Consider the following 14,873-nt stretch of genomic DNA (forward strand, 5'->3'; position numbering starts at 1 on the left):
GGAGGGTTACCCCAAAGAGGACCCCTCTGTCCCTTTCTGAGGGGTAAGTTTACGGTGCTGTTCATTTTGTAGGTGGAAGAATCCAAATTCCAGAGAACCATCGGTGAAATAGCATAATCACACCCGAGGAAAGTAGATCGTCTACCAGTGAGTCGATCCACGTTTCTTCATTACTATGCATCATTCGTTTGGTAAGATGACATTGTGATATTGCATTCAAACGAATTGATTTTATTAACGACTTTATTTGTGGGAGTAATCCATAGATGATTCGTGGTCTAGGAATCGGTGTGCGGATAAGTGGTAGATTCATAATTTTTATGTTAGCGGTGGCAAACTTTAAGCCAAGTGAGAATGTACCGAGCCAAAATGTAAAAGCGTCAACAACACTCGTGTAATGGGTGTGGTTTGTGTGACCTAGATCTTGGAGGGACGGAAGAGATGGAGGCAGGAGCGATGTGGAGAAAAGTATGTGGAGCCGGGTGGGTTGTGGGTCACTCCCACTCTCACATACACATATTATACACATGCATATATATTTATACAATTTTAATAAATTTTTAAAAGGTTTTAAACTGGTTTGGTGTTGTAAAAGAAAGTGGGTTTTATGATAGTTATGAAAGAAAGTGGGATGCCTTTGAAAAAAAGTTTGGAATTTAATGAGACGATCAGTTTGTGAATTATTAAGATTTAAGGTCAACATCATGGGAAACCAACACGAGAATGGTTAATCCATTTACTCATTTCACTTTACTATTTTGACTTTTTATTGTATCTTATGTTTTTCACTTTCCTAATCAATAAAATTAATTCAATAAATTATTTAATTTAAATTATTATGAATATAGTTAAATTAACAAATAACAAAACTAAAAAGCACTAACATTTCACCCAAAGTGTTTCACTCTGCACCAGCTTTGATATGTTAGTCACTCAGCAAACCCGCGAGACCAGTCACACTCGAACCCATGAAATAGGATTATTGATGGTAGGAATGACAATGAAACCCGAACTCGATGGAAACGGCTGAAACACTATGCTTTGTTTGGGTCGTTGTGGACATTGTCCAGTGTCCACTATCTAAGCCGGTTAGTATTTGGTCCATACCCACACCAATGATAATTACAAGAATAAAATCCGTACACAATGGGTGAACTGCTTTCATAAGTCAAAGTCATAACCATCGTATACCTAGAAATATCCAAAAAAACACCACACAAAACATGAAAATTATTATACAAGATTTACCAATTGTAGAACATCAGTTTGTTGAATGCTAAATCACGTGGCTAAAAGTTTTCATATGTTGCATGCATGTACAAGGTTTATTAGTACAATGTGTCAAGTGTTCTTTATCCTCTTTACTATCCATGTATAATTGAACTCCACGGTAACCAAACCTGCGATCAAGAAATCGGCTATGCAGAAAAACTAAGCACGTACAAGAAACGATGATATCTCAAGAGCAGGGGACGACGTAATTTTGGCTCCCTAGCGAAAATAGTACATTTGTTATTCATGAAAATGGCATTAAAGAAGTGAATAAGCAAAAATTTTGATTTGGACTTGGATAAACACGTAACTAACAAAGTTTAGAGTTAACTGCATGGTTGGCCCACGTGTTTTGCAAACATTGCACGTTTGATATTCAAGCTTAACTAATAATTACAAACTTTATTCTAATAGTTATAAACTTATTTTTAAGGAGGTCCAGAGGTATAAAATTTGTAACTACGGGTGATCCTTATCCGTTTAAAAAGTCGTTAAAGTTTTCAGTAAAGTCCGTGTAAAATGATAAAACTATCCTCACTCTTCTTCTTCCCCGCCCCCACCCCCACCCCCACCGCCACCCTTCTTGTTGGTAACCATCACCACCTACCATGGAGCCATCTACAAAATGAAATTAACATAGGCGAACAAAATTACCGAACATAAACAAGTTAGTTAATTGTATGAAAAAGAAAAAAAAGAAGAAAGTGAGTACATAAATAAATAAATAAATATAACATAGAAAGTCGTTTATTGTTTACAACATGCGTTATTTTCAATATCCTAAATTTAACTTTATAAATATTTAAACAAAGAAACTTTAAATAAACTAAAAGAAGATGGTCTAAACTATAAAGTATAAACTATACAAACAACTTTAGTAGATAATATTGTTTTTATCTACTAGGTAGAGAAAAAGCTTTTAAAAATCACCCACGATAAATTATTTTTAAACCATTCATTTTTGTTTACATTTTTTTAATCAACATCCTGTTGATAGAAAAGTTAAAAAAAAAACTCATTTAAACAATACCTAATTTCCCTCAGCATCTCCATAAATATTCGGATCGAGTTCATGTTTTGTCAATTACCAAAGTATACATCGGGGTTATCAATAATTAATTAATATTAATATTATTATTAATGAGAAAATATGGAATATAATAATAGCTTATCGTACAAAACGTACGTAATTACTCTATATTTATGAAATCGATCCATGAAATCAAATCTCAATATCTTGAAATCGTTAGTACATATTAATCATTGTTTCACCGAAAAAAAAAAGTTTTTGATAGTTAATCGATCAACTTTATTTTTTTTTCACGAAAACCGTTTTTGAGCGTTTTAGGTTTTTGGCTGAACGTTTAAGAATTCTTTTACTTTTAAGCGCCTCGCGTACCTATCGTACATTAAACAGTTATTATACAGTAACCTCACCTTATTATTAATATATTAATATTAATAACAATAACAATAATAATATAACAAACTAATCCCACCGAAAAAAAAAAGTTTTTGATAGTTAATCGATCAACTTTATTTTTTTTTCACGAAAACCGTTTTTGAGCGTTTTAGGTTTTTGGCTGAACGTTTAAGAATTCTTTTACTTTTAAGCGCCTCGCGTACCTATCGTACATTAAACAGTTATTATACAGTAACCTCACCTTATTACTAATATATTAATATTAATAACAATAACAATAACAATAACAATAACAATAACAATAACAATAACAATAATAATATAACAAACTAATCCCACTGAACCCTACAATTCCGCTATATATACCCACAAGAAGCGCACAACAACTTGCCGGAATAACAAGCGATGAGAAACTTATTATTCTCACTCTCCGACTCCGACGGTGAACACCAATCCGATCACCGGAAAATACCCTTTTCCGATGTGGTTGTCACAGGCTCTAGGAACAATTTTTTGGAACGTAAATGGAGACCAATTGATATACAAGTTGCCACATGGGTTCTTTTGGTTCATGTCCTTGCACTTTTCGCACCATTTACGTTCTCTTTTGACGCTTTATTGCTCACGTTCATTGGTTATTTGTTAACCGGACTCGTCGGCATCACTCTCTCGTATCATCGGCTTCTCGCTCACCATAGTCTCAAGCTGCCTAAATGGCTTGAGTATACGTGTGTTTATTTTGGAGTCCTAGCCGCACAGGTTCATAATTAATATTCCTAACATATTAATATTCATACGTATTTAAGCAATAAGTTGTGTCGCTAGTCCTATATTTATTTTTTTAATGGTTTAAGGTGTTTGATTATATTATTATTTTGCATGTAGAGAGATCCGATATTTTGGGTGAGCATGCATCGATATCATCATCAGTTTGTGGACTCAGAAAAAGATACACATTCACCAATTAATGGCTTTTGGTTTAGTCATATGGGGTGGCTTTTTGATAGTGGATACATACTTGAAAAGGTATCAAAGATTTGAATATAGATCTATATATGGTTAAACAATTATATATGCTTGCTAGAATTTTACTTTTTAGGCATTTAGCAATTAGCATTCGAATCTCACGTGCCAAAATATATAAATACTTTTTTAATTGGATTTTATATGTAGTATCAAGAGCGAAAAAATGTGGAGGATTTAAAAAAGCAATGGTTCTATATGTTTATTAGAAAAACGTACTCGTGGCATGTGCTTGGATTGGGAGCTCTCTTATATGCTTGGGGCGGATTTCCGTACCTTGTTTGGGGCATGGTAAGTATCTATGGATATATGTGAAATTCTTTCAAGCGTTTTTAGCATGTGTTGGTGTATGCAGGGTGTTAGGACCGTGTGGGTTTATCACCTCACTTTTTTGGTGAATTCCGCTTGTCATATTTGGGGATATCAAGAATGGAAAACCGGTGATCTCTCCAAGAACAATTGGTAATTAAGTTTCCTAACAATTTTTTTATTGGTACTTTAATTTTACACGAGACTTAAAAAATGTACGCTTTAAAGTTAAAACTAAACTAATCGTGAATTAGGTGGGTTGCATTGCTTACATTTGGAGAAGGGTGGCATAACAATCATCATGCATTTGAGTTTTCGGCTCGACACGGATTGGAATGGTGGCAAATTGACATTTCATGGTACATCATACGACTTCTTGAAGTTCTTGGATTGGCCACCAACGTCAAAGTGCCAACTGAGGCACACAAGCTTAAAAAATCACTCAATGCACTCAAGTGATACTATCATTTTACGAAATACAACTTTAAACACGTACTATGATAGAGGCGCTATACGTATGAATACGTGTATATTTGAATTTTGTTTTATTATGACGTCTACCATTAATTATAAAAAGACCTAGTTGTGCTTGGTTAGCTTCAGATGCAAATAAAATTATAAAATGGGTATTTGTGTTTTTTATATATATTATCTAGCATGTATAAGGAATCTTTTCGTAATGTTTCTTTTAATCTGTGTATTTAATATAATCGAATAAAATATTCAAATAGTAATATATTAGTTTTAAGTTGTTTATTTTCTGTCAGATATTTGTATGTACGTAGATATTCCAGCTATGTCAATATTCTTTATCATTTGTCAATATTCTTTATTTTCTGTCAGATATTTGTATGTACCCTACCCACATAAACCCTTGCCACCATCACCAAAACAGCCGCCACCGCCTCCCGTTTCATCGCCGCCACCGCCACCGCCTCCCGTTTCCGGCTGATATCTCGCTGCCGCTGCTGAACCGGAGCTGCTGCAGCAACTGTTGCTGCCGCTGACCGCCGCCGCCGTGACGTCGCCGGAATTTCGGGGTTTTAGAGAAAGAAACTCTCTCTCTCACATGGCGGGCAGGGAACGCTTTAGGGTTGATACTTGGTATGATGTTTCGACGAAAAACAGCAGGAGATCAAGACAACAGGACGTGGTGATTACAAAGGTTTTTGTTTCAAACCTGCCGGAGAGGTGTTCATCGGCAGAGTTGGTTGCGGTGCTGAAGGTTTTTGGGGACATTCACGGATCGTATATTGCTAGGAAATATGATAAACTCGGGAAGAGGTTTGGTTTTGTATCCTTTCGTAATGTGAGGGATCCGGTGGGACTCGAGAAGGATCTCAAAGACGTTTGGATCGGCAGCTATAAGTTATATATAGTATTAGCAAGGTTTGTGGATGGCGAGAAGATGACTAGGAAGGATACCAAGGTTTGGCAGCCGGTTAGCGAGAACGCGGCACAGAAAGATGTTTCTATGGAAAAAGTTACAGAGGTGGTTACGGATAAGCCGGGTCCGAGTGTTGTTGGCCTTAGGTCTTTCCGGGACACTCTCATCGATAAAGATCCAGAGCAAGGGACGATGGAGGTGACGGTGGAGTCTGGAATTGCTGTACGGTCGAACTGGAGCGACCGTGGATTGGTTGGCAGGGTAAAAGATTTTAATTCATTGACAAATCTACGGACCTGGCTGTCACGGGCTGCTAAGAGTAAGATTTGCATTAAGTATGTGGGTGGTTTTTTGGTTATCCTCGTGTTTGAAGATAAAGAAAAGAAAGAGTTGTTTTTAGAAAGAAAAGAAGTGTGGGATTCGGTTTTTGAGAGGATGGAAGAGTGGGATGGACAGGTTCTTGATTTTGAACGTATTGCATGGATTAAAGTCTATGGGGTCCCGTTATGTTTGGCGGTTGAACAGGTGATTAATGACATTGGATCCAAATTTGGTGTTGTGGTCCAACCTGCGAACATATCTGAAGAAGATGATGATGTCTCGTATGTGTTGATTGGGGTTCTAAGTAAATCGGTGAGCAGGATTCAACAACGGATCAGTTTGAATTGGAAGGCTAATGTTTTTCCCATTCTGGTGGAAGAGGAGTCCGGTGATTGGATTCCTGATTGCATAGCTAATGTGGAAGATGAAGATTATGCGGCGGAGGACGTAGAAGACGAAGTGAGCATGGACTCGGATGAGGTCAACGCCGGGGTCATGGGTGCAAATTTGGAAGGTGCAAATTTTGTGGAACAAGGCCAACCTTCCAATCTTGATGCCATTGAAGAAGGAAACGGTCCGAGAATTCAGGAAACTTTTGTGGAACAAGATCAACCTTCCAATCTTGATGCCATTGAAGAAGGAAACGGTCCGAGAATTCAGGAAACTTTTAATCATCATTTATTTGATGGGAGCAATTGTAGGGATACTTTGAAAAAGAAAGGGAAGGGGTTCCGTAAAAAATCCAGGCAACATAAATCATGTTCACCAGTGGGCCAGGAGAGGCCCAAGAAGAGGCTTAGAGAGGAAGATGATATGTTCGATTTGGACCGATATATTTGGGCTGTGAAGGGGAGCCCAATGCCCAGAACTTCGGTCTCGAATATTGAAGCTTTTCAGGATAATTTTCAGACCCCAGATTTGAACAAAAGTGTGAACCCGATGGGTTTCAAGTCTATTGACGGCATCGAAGAGAACTCCCACTCAATACTAGATCCTCAATTGAACGAAGTCATGGAAACGGTTCAGCTGGGAAAGGTGCTCGGTGCTTCTAATATAGAGAAATTCGAAGGTCCTGTGGCCAAGGCGATAATGGAAGAAGGTTCTCAATTTGTTTGTCAATGAATGTTTTATCGTTGAACATTCGAGGGATGGGATCCGAGGGTAAGAGTGTCTGGGTTCGTAATCTTCGAAGTGCTAATGAGGTGGGGTTTGTGATGTTACAGGAATCTCAATTTGTGTCTATTGCGGGGCTGGATATGGGTAAATTTTGGGGGAATTCAGAATTTCAATATGAATGGGTTGATGCGACGGGACGGTCGGGTGGATTGGTTTCATTATGGGATCCGAAGCTGCTGGTGAACACAGTGGTGGTCAAGCACAGGAACTTTCTAGCCGTTTCAGGTGTGATTAAAGAAAGTGGAAAGGAAGTTACGTTCATCAATGTTTATGCCCCTCATAAGTTGGTAGACAAACGGTTGGTATGGAACGATTTAAAGAGCATTATGGAGGCGGATGACAAGTACTGGATCGTGGGTGGTGACTTCAACTGTGTTAGACACCGAGACGAGAGGAGGAACTCAAAGTTCAATGCGGTTGCTTCTTCGGAATTTAATGAATTTATTGAAGAATCGGGTTTATGTGAATTTGTTTTGAGAGACCGTAAGTTTACTTTTCTTGCAGGAGATAAGTTAAGCCGAATCGACCGAATTTTTGTTTCGTGGAACTTTTTTAATGATTGGCCCAATGCGGAGTATCGGGCATTGGCTAGGGAGAAATCGGATCATTGCCCGTTAGTTTTAAAGGTTGTGTCTCGGAACTTCGGTGCGAAACCTTTTCGTTTTTTCAATTCTTGGCTGCACAGGAACGGTATCGAAGAGGTTGTTAGCCGGTCCTTGTTGAGGTTCAATGGAATGGTGGGAAAGCCAGATGAGGTGTTTATGTCTAAGTTAAAGAAGATAAGGAGAGGAATTCAATTGTGGATAAAAGATGTTTTGACTAATGAAGTGGAGGAGGAATTTTGTTTAAAAAAAGAGGTGAACGACCTGGAGGTTATATTGGAGAGTAGGGAGTTGTCTGCAGAGGAATCTTGGATTTTTGAGGAAGGTAAAAAGCGATTGAAGGAAATTGAGGATTTCAAGAATAAAGATCTCAGACAGAAGGCTCGGATCAAGTGGGCGAAAGATGGAGACGAAAACACCAGTTTTTTCCACGGTTCGATTAATATTAGGAAAGCTCGTAATTCGATTCCTGGCCTCATGATCAATGGGAGATGGGAGACGAAACCGAGTGCAATAAAAAAAGAGGTATTCGGTTTTTTTAGAAAAAAGTTTACTGAAGATATGGGTGAGCGACCGTACCTCGCATGTTACGGGTTAAAGCAAATCAAGGCGGCTGATGCAGATGAGATGGTGATTCCTTTTTCTGAAAAGGAAATTAAGGATGCGGTGTTCGGTTGCGGGAGTGATAAAGCACCGGGTCCAGATGGATTCAATTTTCGGTTTGTGAAAAAGTTTTGGTCTTATTTTTCACAAGATTTTCGTAGTATTTTTCAACATTTCTTTAACAATGGGGTGATTAGTCGTAGGGCGGGGTCGTCTTTCATAACTCTGATCCCTAAAGTGAGCGACCCTGTGGAATTGGGAGAATATCGGCCTATTAACTTAATTGGGATAGTTAGCAAAGTTATATCTAAAGTCTTAGCCAACAGATTAAAGAAGGTAATGGATTCTCTGATTAATGAAACTCAATCGGCTTTTATTGTGGGAAGATATATTTTAGATGGGCCATTAGTCGTCAGTGAAGTTTTGTCTTGGGCTAGAAGAAGTGGTAAAGAGTTCTTTATGTTTAAAATTGATTTCGAAAAAGCCTACGACAATGTGAATTGGGGATTTCTATTGATGGTGATGCGGCAAATGAGGTTTCCAGAACCTTGGTGTATGTGGATTTATGGGGTGCTGTCATCGGCTAGGTCTTCTATTCTTGTTAACGGGTCTCCTACTTTTGAGTTCGCTTGTGGGAAAGGTATGCGCCAAGGAGATCCTATTTCCCCTTTTTTGTTTATTATAGCTATGGAGGCACTCTCAGGTCTTATCAAAAAGGCGTGTGATGTTGGTCTATTCAAGGGCGTTGATCTTCCTAATGAAGGTCCTAGAATTTCTCATTTGCTGTATGCGGATGACGCAATGGTTATGGGTGAATGGTCGGATTCGAATTTCCGGACGCTTAAAAGAATTTTGCGGATTTTCCATTTGTGTTCGGGCCTAAAAATTAATATTAACAAGTCGACCCTTTTTGGTGTTGGGAAAAATGGGGAAGAGGTTAGGGTGAAGGCGGGAGAGTTGGGATGTCGTCCGGGAGTAACCCCGTTCAAGTATCTTGGGATTCAAGTTGGTGCTAATATGAACAGAATTAATAATTGGGAGCCGGTGGTGCAAGTGTTCAAGAACAGGCTTTCGAAGTGGAGATCTAGAGTCCTCTCAATTGGTGGAAGGGTTGTTTTGATAAAAGCCGTTTTGGAGAGTCTCCCGTCATATTATTTTTCATTGTTTAAAGCCCCGGTTGCGGTTATCCAAAAGCTTGAGGTGATGATTAAAAAGTTTCTGTGGGGAGGAAACTTGGAAGCTAATAAAGTCCACTGGGTTGGATGGGATGTAGTTACTCGCTCAAAAAAGGATGGTGGGTTAGGCTTGAGTAAGTTGGATGATTGCAACAATGCGTTATTACTCAAAAGGATATGGAGATACCGAATGGAGGGCGATGCTTTATGGAGGAAAGTAGTTGATGCTGTTCATGGGTCTAAACGACGGTGGCAATCTGTTCCGTGTAATAGGAATGTTTCGGGTACTTGGTCAAAGATTGTTAAAAGTGGTTCTCGGCTTATAGTGAATGGATCTAGCTTTAGTAGTTTGATGCAAGGTAAGGTCGGGAACGGATTGAGTATTAAATTCTGGATTGATCCTTGGATAAATCCCCTTCCTTTGAAGACTTTATTCCCTGCACTCTTCCGTCTCGAAAAGAATAAATGGTGTATGGTCGCGGATAGAGTCGGCAATAATGACTTTGTTGGTGCAATGACTTGGGAATGGAAGAAGTATCCGGCCACTGTCCAAGAAATAGCTGAGGTTGTTGAGTGTTCTCAGATGGTTTCAGGTACTACACTCGACTCGAGCCGGGATTTGTGGGAATGGAATAAGGGTCGATTGCAGCAACTAACGGTACAGGAAACTAAGTCGTGGATTAAAAGTTTCAATTCAGATGCTGTTGGGCATACGTTTCGATGGAGTAGTTGGCTACCGGCTAAGTGCAACATTTTTATGTGGCGAACTTTATTAGATCGGATTCCTACAAAGGTTGCCCTTAGAAGACGGAATATCTTGGTAGGAGACTGCAAGTGTGTCCTATGTGGAGAAGTTGAAGAGACGGCTGAACATGTGTTCACGGTGTGTCGATTCGCTGACGGAGTTTGGAATGGAATCGCTCGGTGGTGTCACATTCCTCCGATCTTCTTATTCTCAATTAATGATATACAGACTATTGTTGATCAGTCGGGGAGTTCGAACCGGAAAAAGGAGCTGCTTCATGGCATCTTGGTGCTAACATGTTGGCGCATTTGGAAGGCGAGAAACGAGAAGGTGTTTACGAAGAATAATACAAAGATTACTGAGATTATTTCGGACGTAAAGTCGATGGGTTTCCTTTGGTATAAAAGTAGGGGTAAATGTGATGTAGATTGGAAGGGTTGGCATTCTTCCAATCTTTCAATTTTTTTGATGTAATTTAGCCGTTTTTCCTTGTTGTGGCTTGGAACTATCTCCGTCTTGGAGTTAGTTCGTTTTTTGGGTGTTTAATGAAATTTGCCATTCAAAAAAAAAAAAAAAGTATTCAAATCGTTCTTTGTTGGATCGAAATGGTTATTTTATATCATACCTAATGTTATAGTTATTAAATTTTATTGTGATCTTATTAGTTTGATGATAAATGTATGATTAATTATGCAACTATTACTTTTGACCAATGCTATGTGTAGAAGCTTTGATTTTGTGTCTCTTTCTCATTCATATGTGTATCACGTTTATAGTGAATATTTAAGAAATATGTAAATACTATATTGTAATTAACATCTTAGGTACAACTTTTAATATTTATTGTGTATAGTTAAGGCAGTTAGTTAATATTTTTAGGGAGAAAATTAGTATTTTATGTATAATCCTACATTTATCTTTTATTATTTAAAGATTACACTTTTACTTTTGCTCTATTACCTTTAACCATATATTTCTTTTAATTATAATATTAATTAAACCAACTCCCCTTGGAAGTTACTAAAATGGCCCAAAGTACATTGTTAGACCACACTAATTAAGCAGTACAATGCTACAATGTGATATTGAAAACAACAAAACAAAACCAACACATATTTTTGGTCTGTATGTTATATATGCATAATAATTGCTGGAATAATAAATGTTAGGAAAAATCAACAATGGTCCAGTGATTTTGTGTTTATGTACTAGTCATACTTGCTTTAAATACTCATTGTAGAGAAAAGTGGAGCATGCAATTTTGTCGTGGTTCAATAGCCGCGATGCTAGAATCTAGATATGGTGGCGAGATGAAAGGAGACAGTGGTGTGAAGATGAAGTGATATATATAGGAGAGAGCTTACTTCATAAACTTTGCATGTAGTATTGCTCGGTTCATACTTTTGAGATTAGGTTCCAAAATATGAAGTATAAGTCTTGTGATTTCAACATGTCTAGGTTTAAAACTAACTTCCGTAAAAATCCGTTAAGTTTGTTTGAAACGATAGTTATACCCTTTAGTAACCACATGTATCATTTACATACAATTAAATTCGTTCACTTACTCTTCTCTATCTTTATCTACAAAATTTAATAAAAAAACATACTTTTCTCTAAATTAATTTGTATACTTTTAAATAACCTTCCATATCTCATTCTTCATCTCTTTATTTATCATACTCACAAACATTTATTTGTATTTTTTATATACACTTATCATAATTATATAAATTAACGGTTAATACTAAACTAGATTTAAAACTCGCCGTGTTGCGGCGGAGGCTTGATGCAAATTCGGTTGGTATCGATGAAGTTCGTCACAACATCTAAATAAAAAAATGATATGTAAACGTCCAAAATAGTGTTAGCATACGCAACTTATGATGAAGGCGTATAGCTTATGATACAAAAAATAATATATGTAAAATCATGTTTATTCGGTTGGCAAAATACGGGGGTAGTGGCGGAAATTTGGCCGGTATCGATAGATCTGCCACGGTACGGAAACTAAACACAAAAGATAATTCGAAAAATTATCATATTTAAAAAGAAAAAACAAAACACGGGCGTTGCAGCGGCGAGTCACACACATTATGTCGGTATTGGTTAGGTTCGTTATCGTATCAGAAGTTAAACATAAAAAACAAAACAAAATGCGGGCATTGCAGCGGCGAGTCGACACACATTCGGTCGGTATTGGTTAGGTTCGTCATTGTATCAGAAGTAAACATAAAAACTAATTTCCTTATTGGTTACGTTCATTATGGTACCAAAATTATATAAAAAACACGGGTGTTACGGCGACAAGGCGTTATGTATTTTGTTGGCATCGCTTAGATTCGCTACTTTACCGAAACTAAATCAAAAACATAATTTTCTTCAAATTACTATACTTAAAATAAACCTTTTAAAAATCCTAAAGTCAAAGACGTACGTTTAAAAAACGTGATCACAGCTCACAACCCACCAATAGATGAAAAGGAAATATACGAGAACAGCAAGGAGTTTCGAACCCGACAAAGAAAACCCAAAGAAGTTACCAGAACAAACTATAGCCAACCCACTATAACAACAAAGTTATTTAAACCATGAAACTAAATTAATAAATACACAAACTAAATGTTTCTAAAAAAAGTTGTGGCACCGACATCTTGCTTTTAATCTATATAGATAATATATATAGAGGGTTAAAGTAAAGTTATTATGTGTGATCATGGTTCAACATATTGGGTGTACTGTTTACTTCAGTTAGTATGGTTAATATAGTGTTAAGAAGTGTAGGGGGGGGGGGGGGGGGGTATTCTGTAAATTTCTTCTAACTTGTATAAAGAGGGAATAGGAACTTTAGTTGTTTACTGACAACTTAGCAAACTACAAGGGGGTATATTAATATTTGAGTTTTCTCATTCGTTTTTGCGGCTTCAATTCAATTTCTTGTGTAATTAGTTTTCTTTCTTGTTTTTGATTGTAAACTGTCAATTGTACAGATTTGATTCGTATTCAATAAGATCCAACCGCTAGGGTTTTGATTTATTCTTTGTGTGTTCATCGTTTAATTCCACTAATACGATAACAGTTGTAAAACTTATCTATCAAATAGAGAATGAGATGGAGAGGTAAATTTGAACGTTATTTTATTAAAATATAAAGATATACTATGTACATAACATTGATGTGATTGCTTTGAAGTACCATTTACCTAAATTTGAGGTACCATTTACCTATTTATAACCACAATGTACCTTTACGATGACATGCAAATCATGGACCATTGTTGCCATTAGGCTGCCCCATAAATTACTATTAAGTGTCATCACCCTCGTATTAGTTTTCATTTCTTTTAAGCGTTAGTTTGTAATTAATTAGGTTGTACGTAGTTTGTGTCAATTTGTTCTAAACGTAACATCGGTGGTTAAAACCTTGTATCTTTTTCTCTTCAAATACTATCGATAAAACTCATCCACAATTTTACTTGGCTTTGGCAACTGATACGTGGGACAGGGAACACGGTTACTGATTTGAGCTCTATAGTATGGCTGCGAATTAGTTTATGACAAAATGTTGTGCACAAGCTAGGGTTTTACCACAGTAGGCATTCATACGGTGAGTCTCCTTTGGAATTGGAGGTAGGTTGGGTTGCCAGCGTTGTTTGTGATTGTGAGTGTGGGTGGTTTTTTTTGCCAATAAATATACCCATGTGACCATGCTTTGTTGATCGATTAAAAAAATAAATATGTTGTTTCAAGCGTGAAAATATTATCCTAAATCAGGGCTGTTCATGAACCGAACCGAACGTGGGCATGCTCATACTTGGTTTGGTTTGAAATCGAACCAAACCGAGTTGATTGAATTTAAAGAAACGAGCGATATCTTTATGCTTGAAATTGGTTCGCTTTGAAACCGAGCGGTTTGGTTCGGCTTGGTATTGCTTGATTTCGTTCAAAGTTTCCAATTTTAAATTTCTAAAACTTTAAAATATCATTAATTCAAGACTTTTAACTCTAAATTGTCTAAAGTTCCACCTTTAGAATGTATAAAACTCAAAGTTAACAACAAAACATATATAAAACGAGCGGCTATGGTCTAAATTTGAACTTTGAATTCAACACAAAAGATTGAAATTTTAAAAACTTTAAAAAAATAGTATACTTTTATATATATTTATAAAGTTTATATATAAAACTAATAAATAAAAAGTAATTCGAGGAAAACGAACTGAACCAAACCGAGCGAGGCATTGCTCGTGTTTGGATTGTTTTTAAACCGAACCGAGCCGAACGGCTCACTTCCAACCGAGCCGGAACTGAACGAGCATTTTTCAAGCAATTTTCGAACGATCGACGAACGAGCGGCGAGTGGCGAGCATTTTGGACAGCCCTATTCTACACCCTACAATTTGATACAAAATAAAATTTGTTGCCTTAGATTGAAATATATGATTCTTCCAAACACACGTGGAGTGGCAGTTTTAAAAGTCAAAAGCTATTTAATATATGAATTCGGTGAACATCGCTATAATAATATCATTTATATTGCGTTAAGACTATCAACATAGCTTGGGGCTAAAAACATTCACAAACGCAATAATGATGGTATCATTTATATAGTGTCAAGACTATCAACATAGCTTGGGGATAAAAACATTCACAAATGCGTATAGTCAATTGCCATATTAAATTTCCACTACCGTTTCAAGAAAATTCATTTTCTTTTCATTCATATAAACAACGACATGAGATGATGGTTAAGGCTTGAGATACTTGATGTCTTAAGTTCGAAACCAGACTCAAATAGGTTATCCTACATTGATGACTTTTCTCCTTGATGGTATTCCAGA

General features: G+C 37.0%; 1 protein-coding gene across 1 annotated transcript; it reads left to right on the forward strand.

The window, feature by feature from the left end:
• The first annotated feature begins 3,100 nt into the window (after positions 1–3,100).
• Positions 3,101–4,580, forward strand: LOC143605467 (palmitoyl-monogalactosyldiacylglycerol delta-7 desaturase, chloroplastic-like). Its single transcript, XM_077081564.1, has 5 exons — positions 3,101–3,454; positions 3,581–3,721; positions 3,869–4,009; positions 4,074–4,180; positions 4,282–4,580. Exons 1-5 carry the CDS (start codon positions 3,101–3,103, stop codon positions 4,484–4,486), a joined length of 948 nt encoding a protein of 315 aa, XP_076937679.1. The 3' UTR covers positions 4,487–4,580.
• The last annotated feature ends 10,293 nt before the right edge of the window (positions 4,581–14,873 follow it).

This window comes from Bidens hawaiensis, unplaced genomic scaffold (assembly GCF_021521415.1).
Source record: "Bidens hawaiensis isolate Kalapana, Puna unplaced genomic scaffold, B.hawaiensis_p1.1 tig00069582_1, whole genome shotgun sequence".
Classification (NCBI taxonomy): Eukaryota; Viridiplantae; Streptophyta; class Magnoliopsida; order Asterales; family Asteraceae; genus Bidens; species Bidens hawaiensis.

What these genes read in the sequence shown, in the direction of transcription:
- LOC143605467 (XM_077081564.1), top strand. Translation starts at nt 3,101, where the DNA reads ATGAGAAACTTATTATTCTCACTCTCCGACTCCGACGGTGAACACCAA. An exon ending in CGTACCTTGTTTGGGGCATG is followed by an intron (nt 4,010 to 4,073) that starts GTAAGTATCTAT and finishes TGGTGTATGCAG; the next exon opens with GGTGTTAGGACCGTGTGGGT. An exon ending in GATCTCTCCAAGAACAATTG is followed by an intron (nt 4,181 to 4,281) that starts GTAATTAAGTTT and finishes ATCGTGAATTAG; the next exon opens with GTGGGTTGCATTGCTTACAT.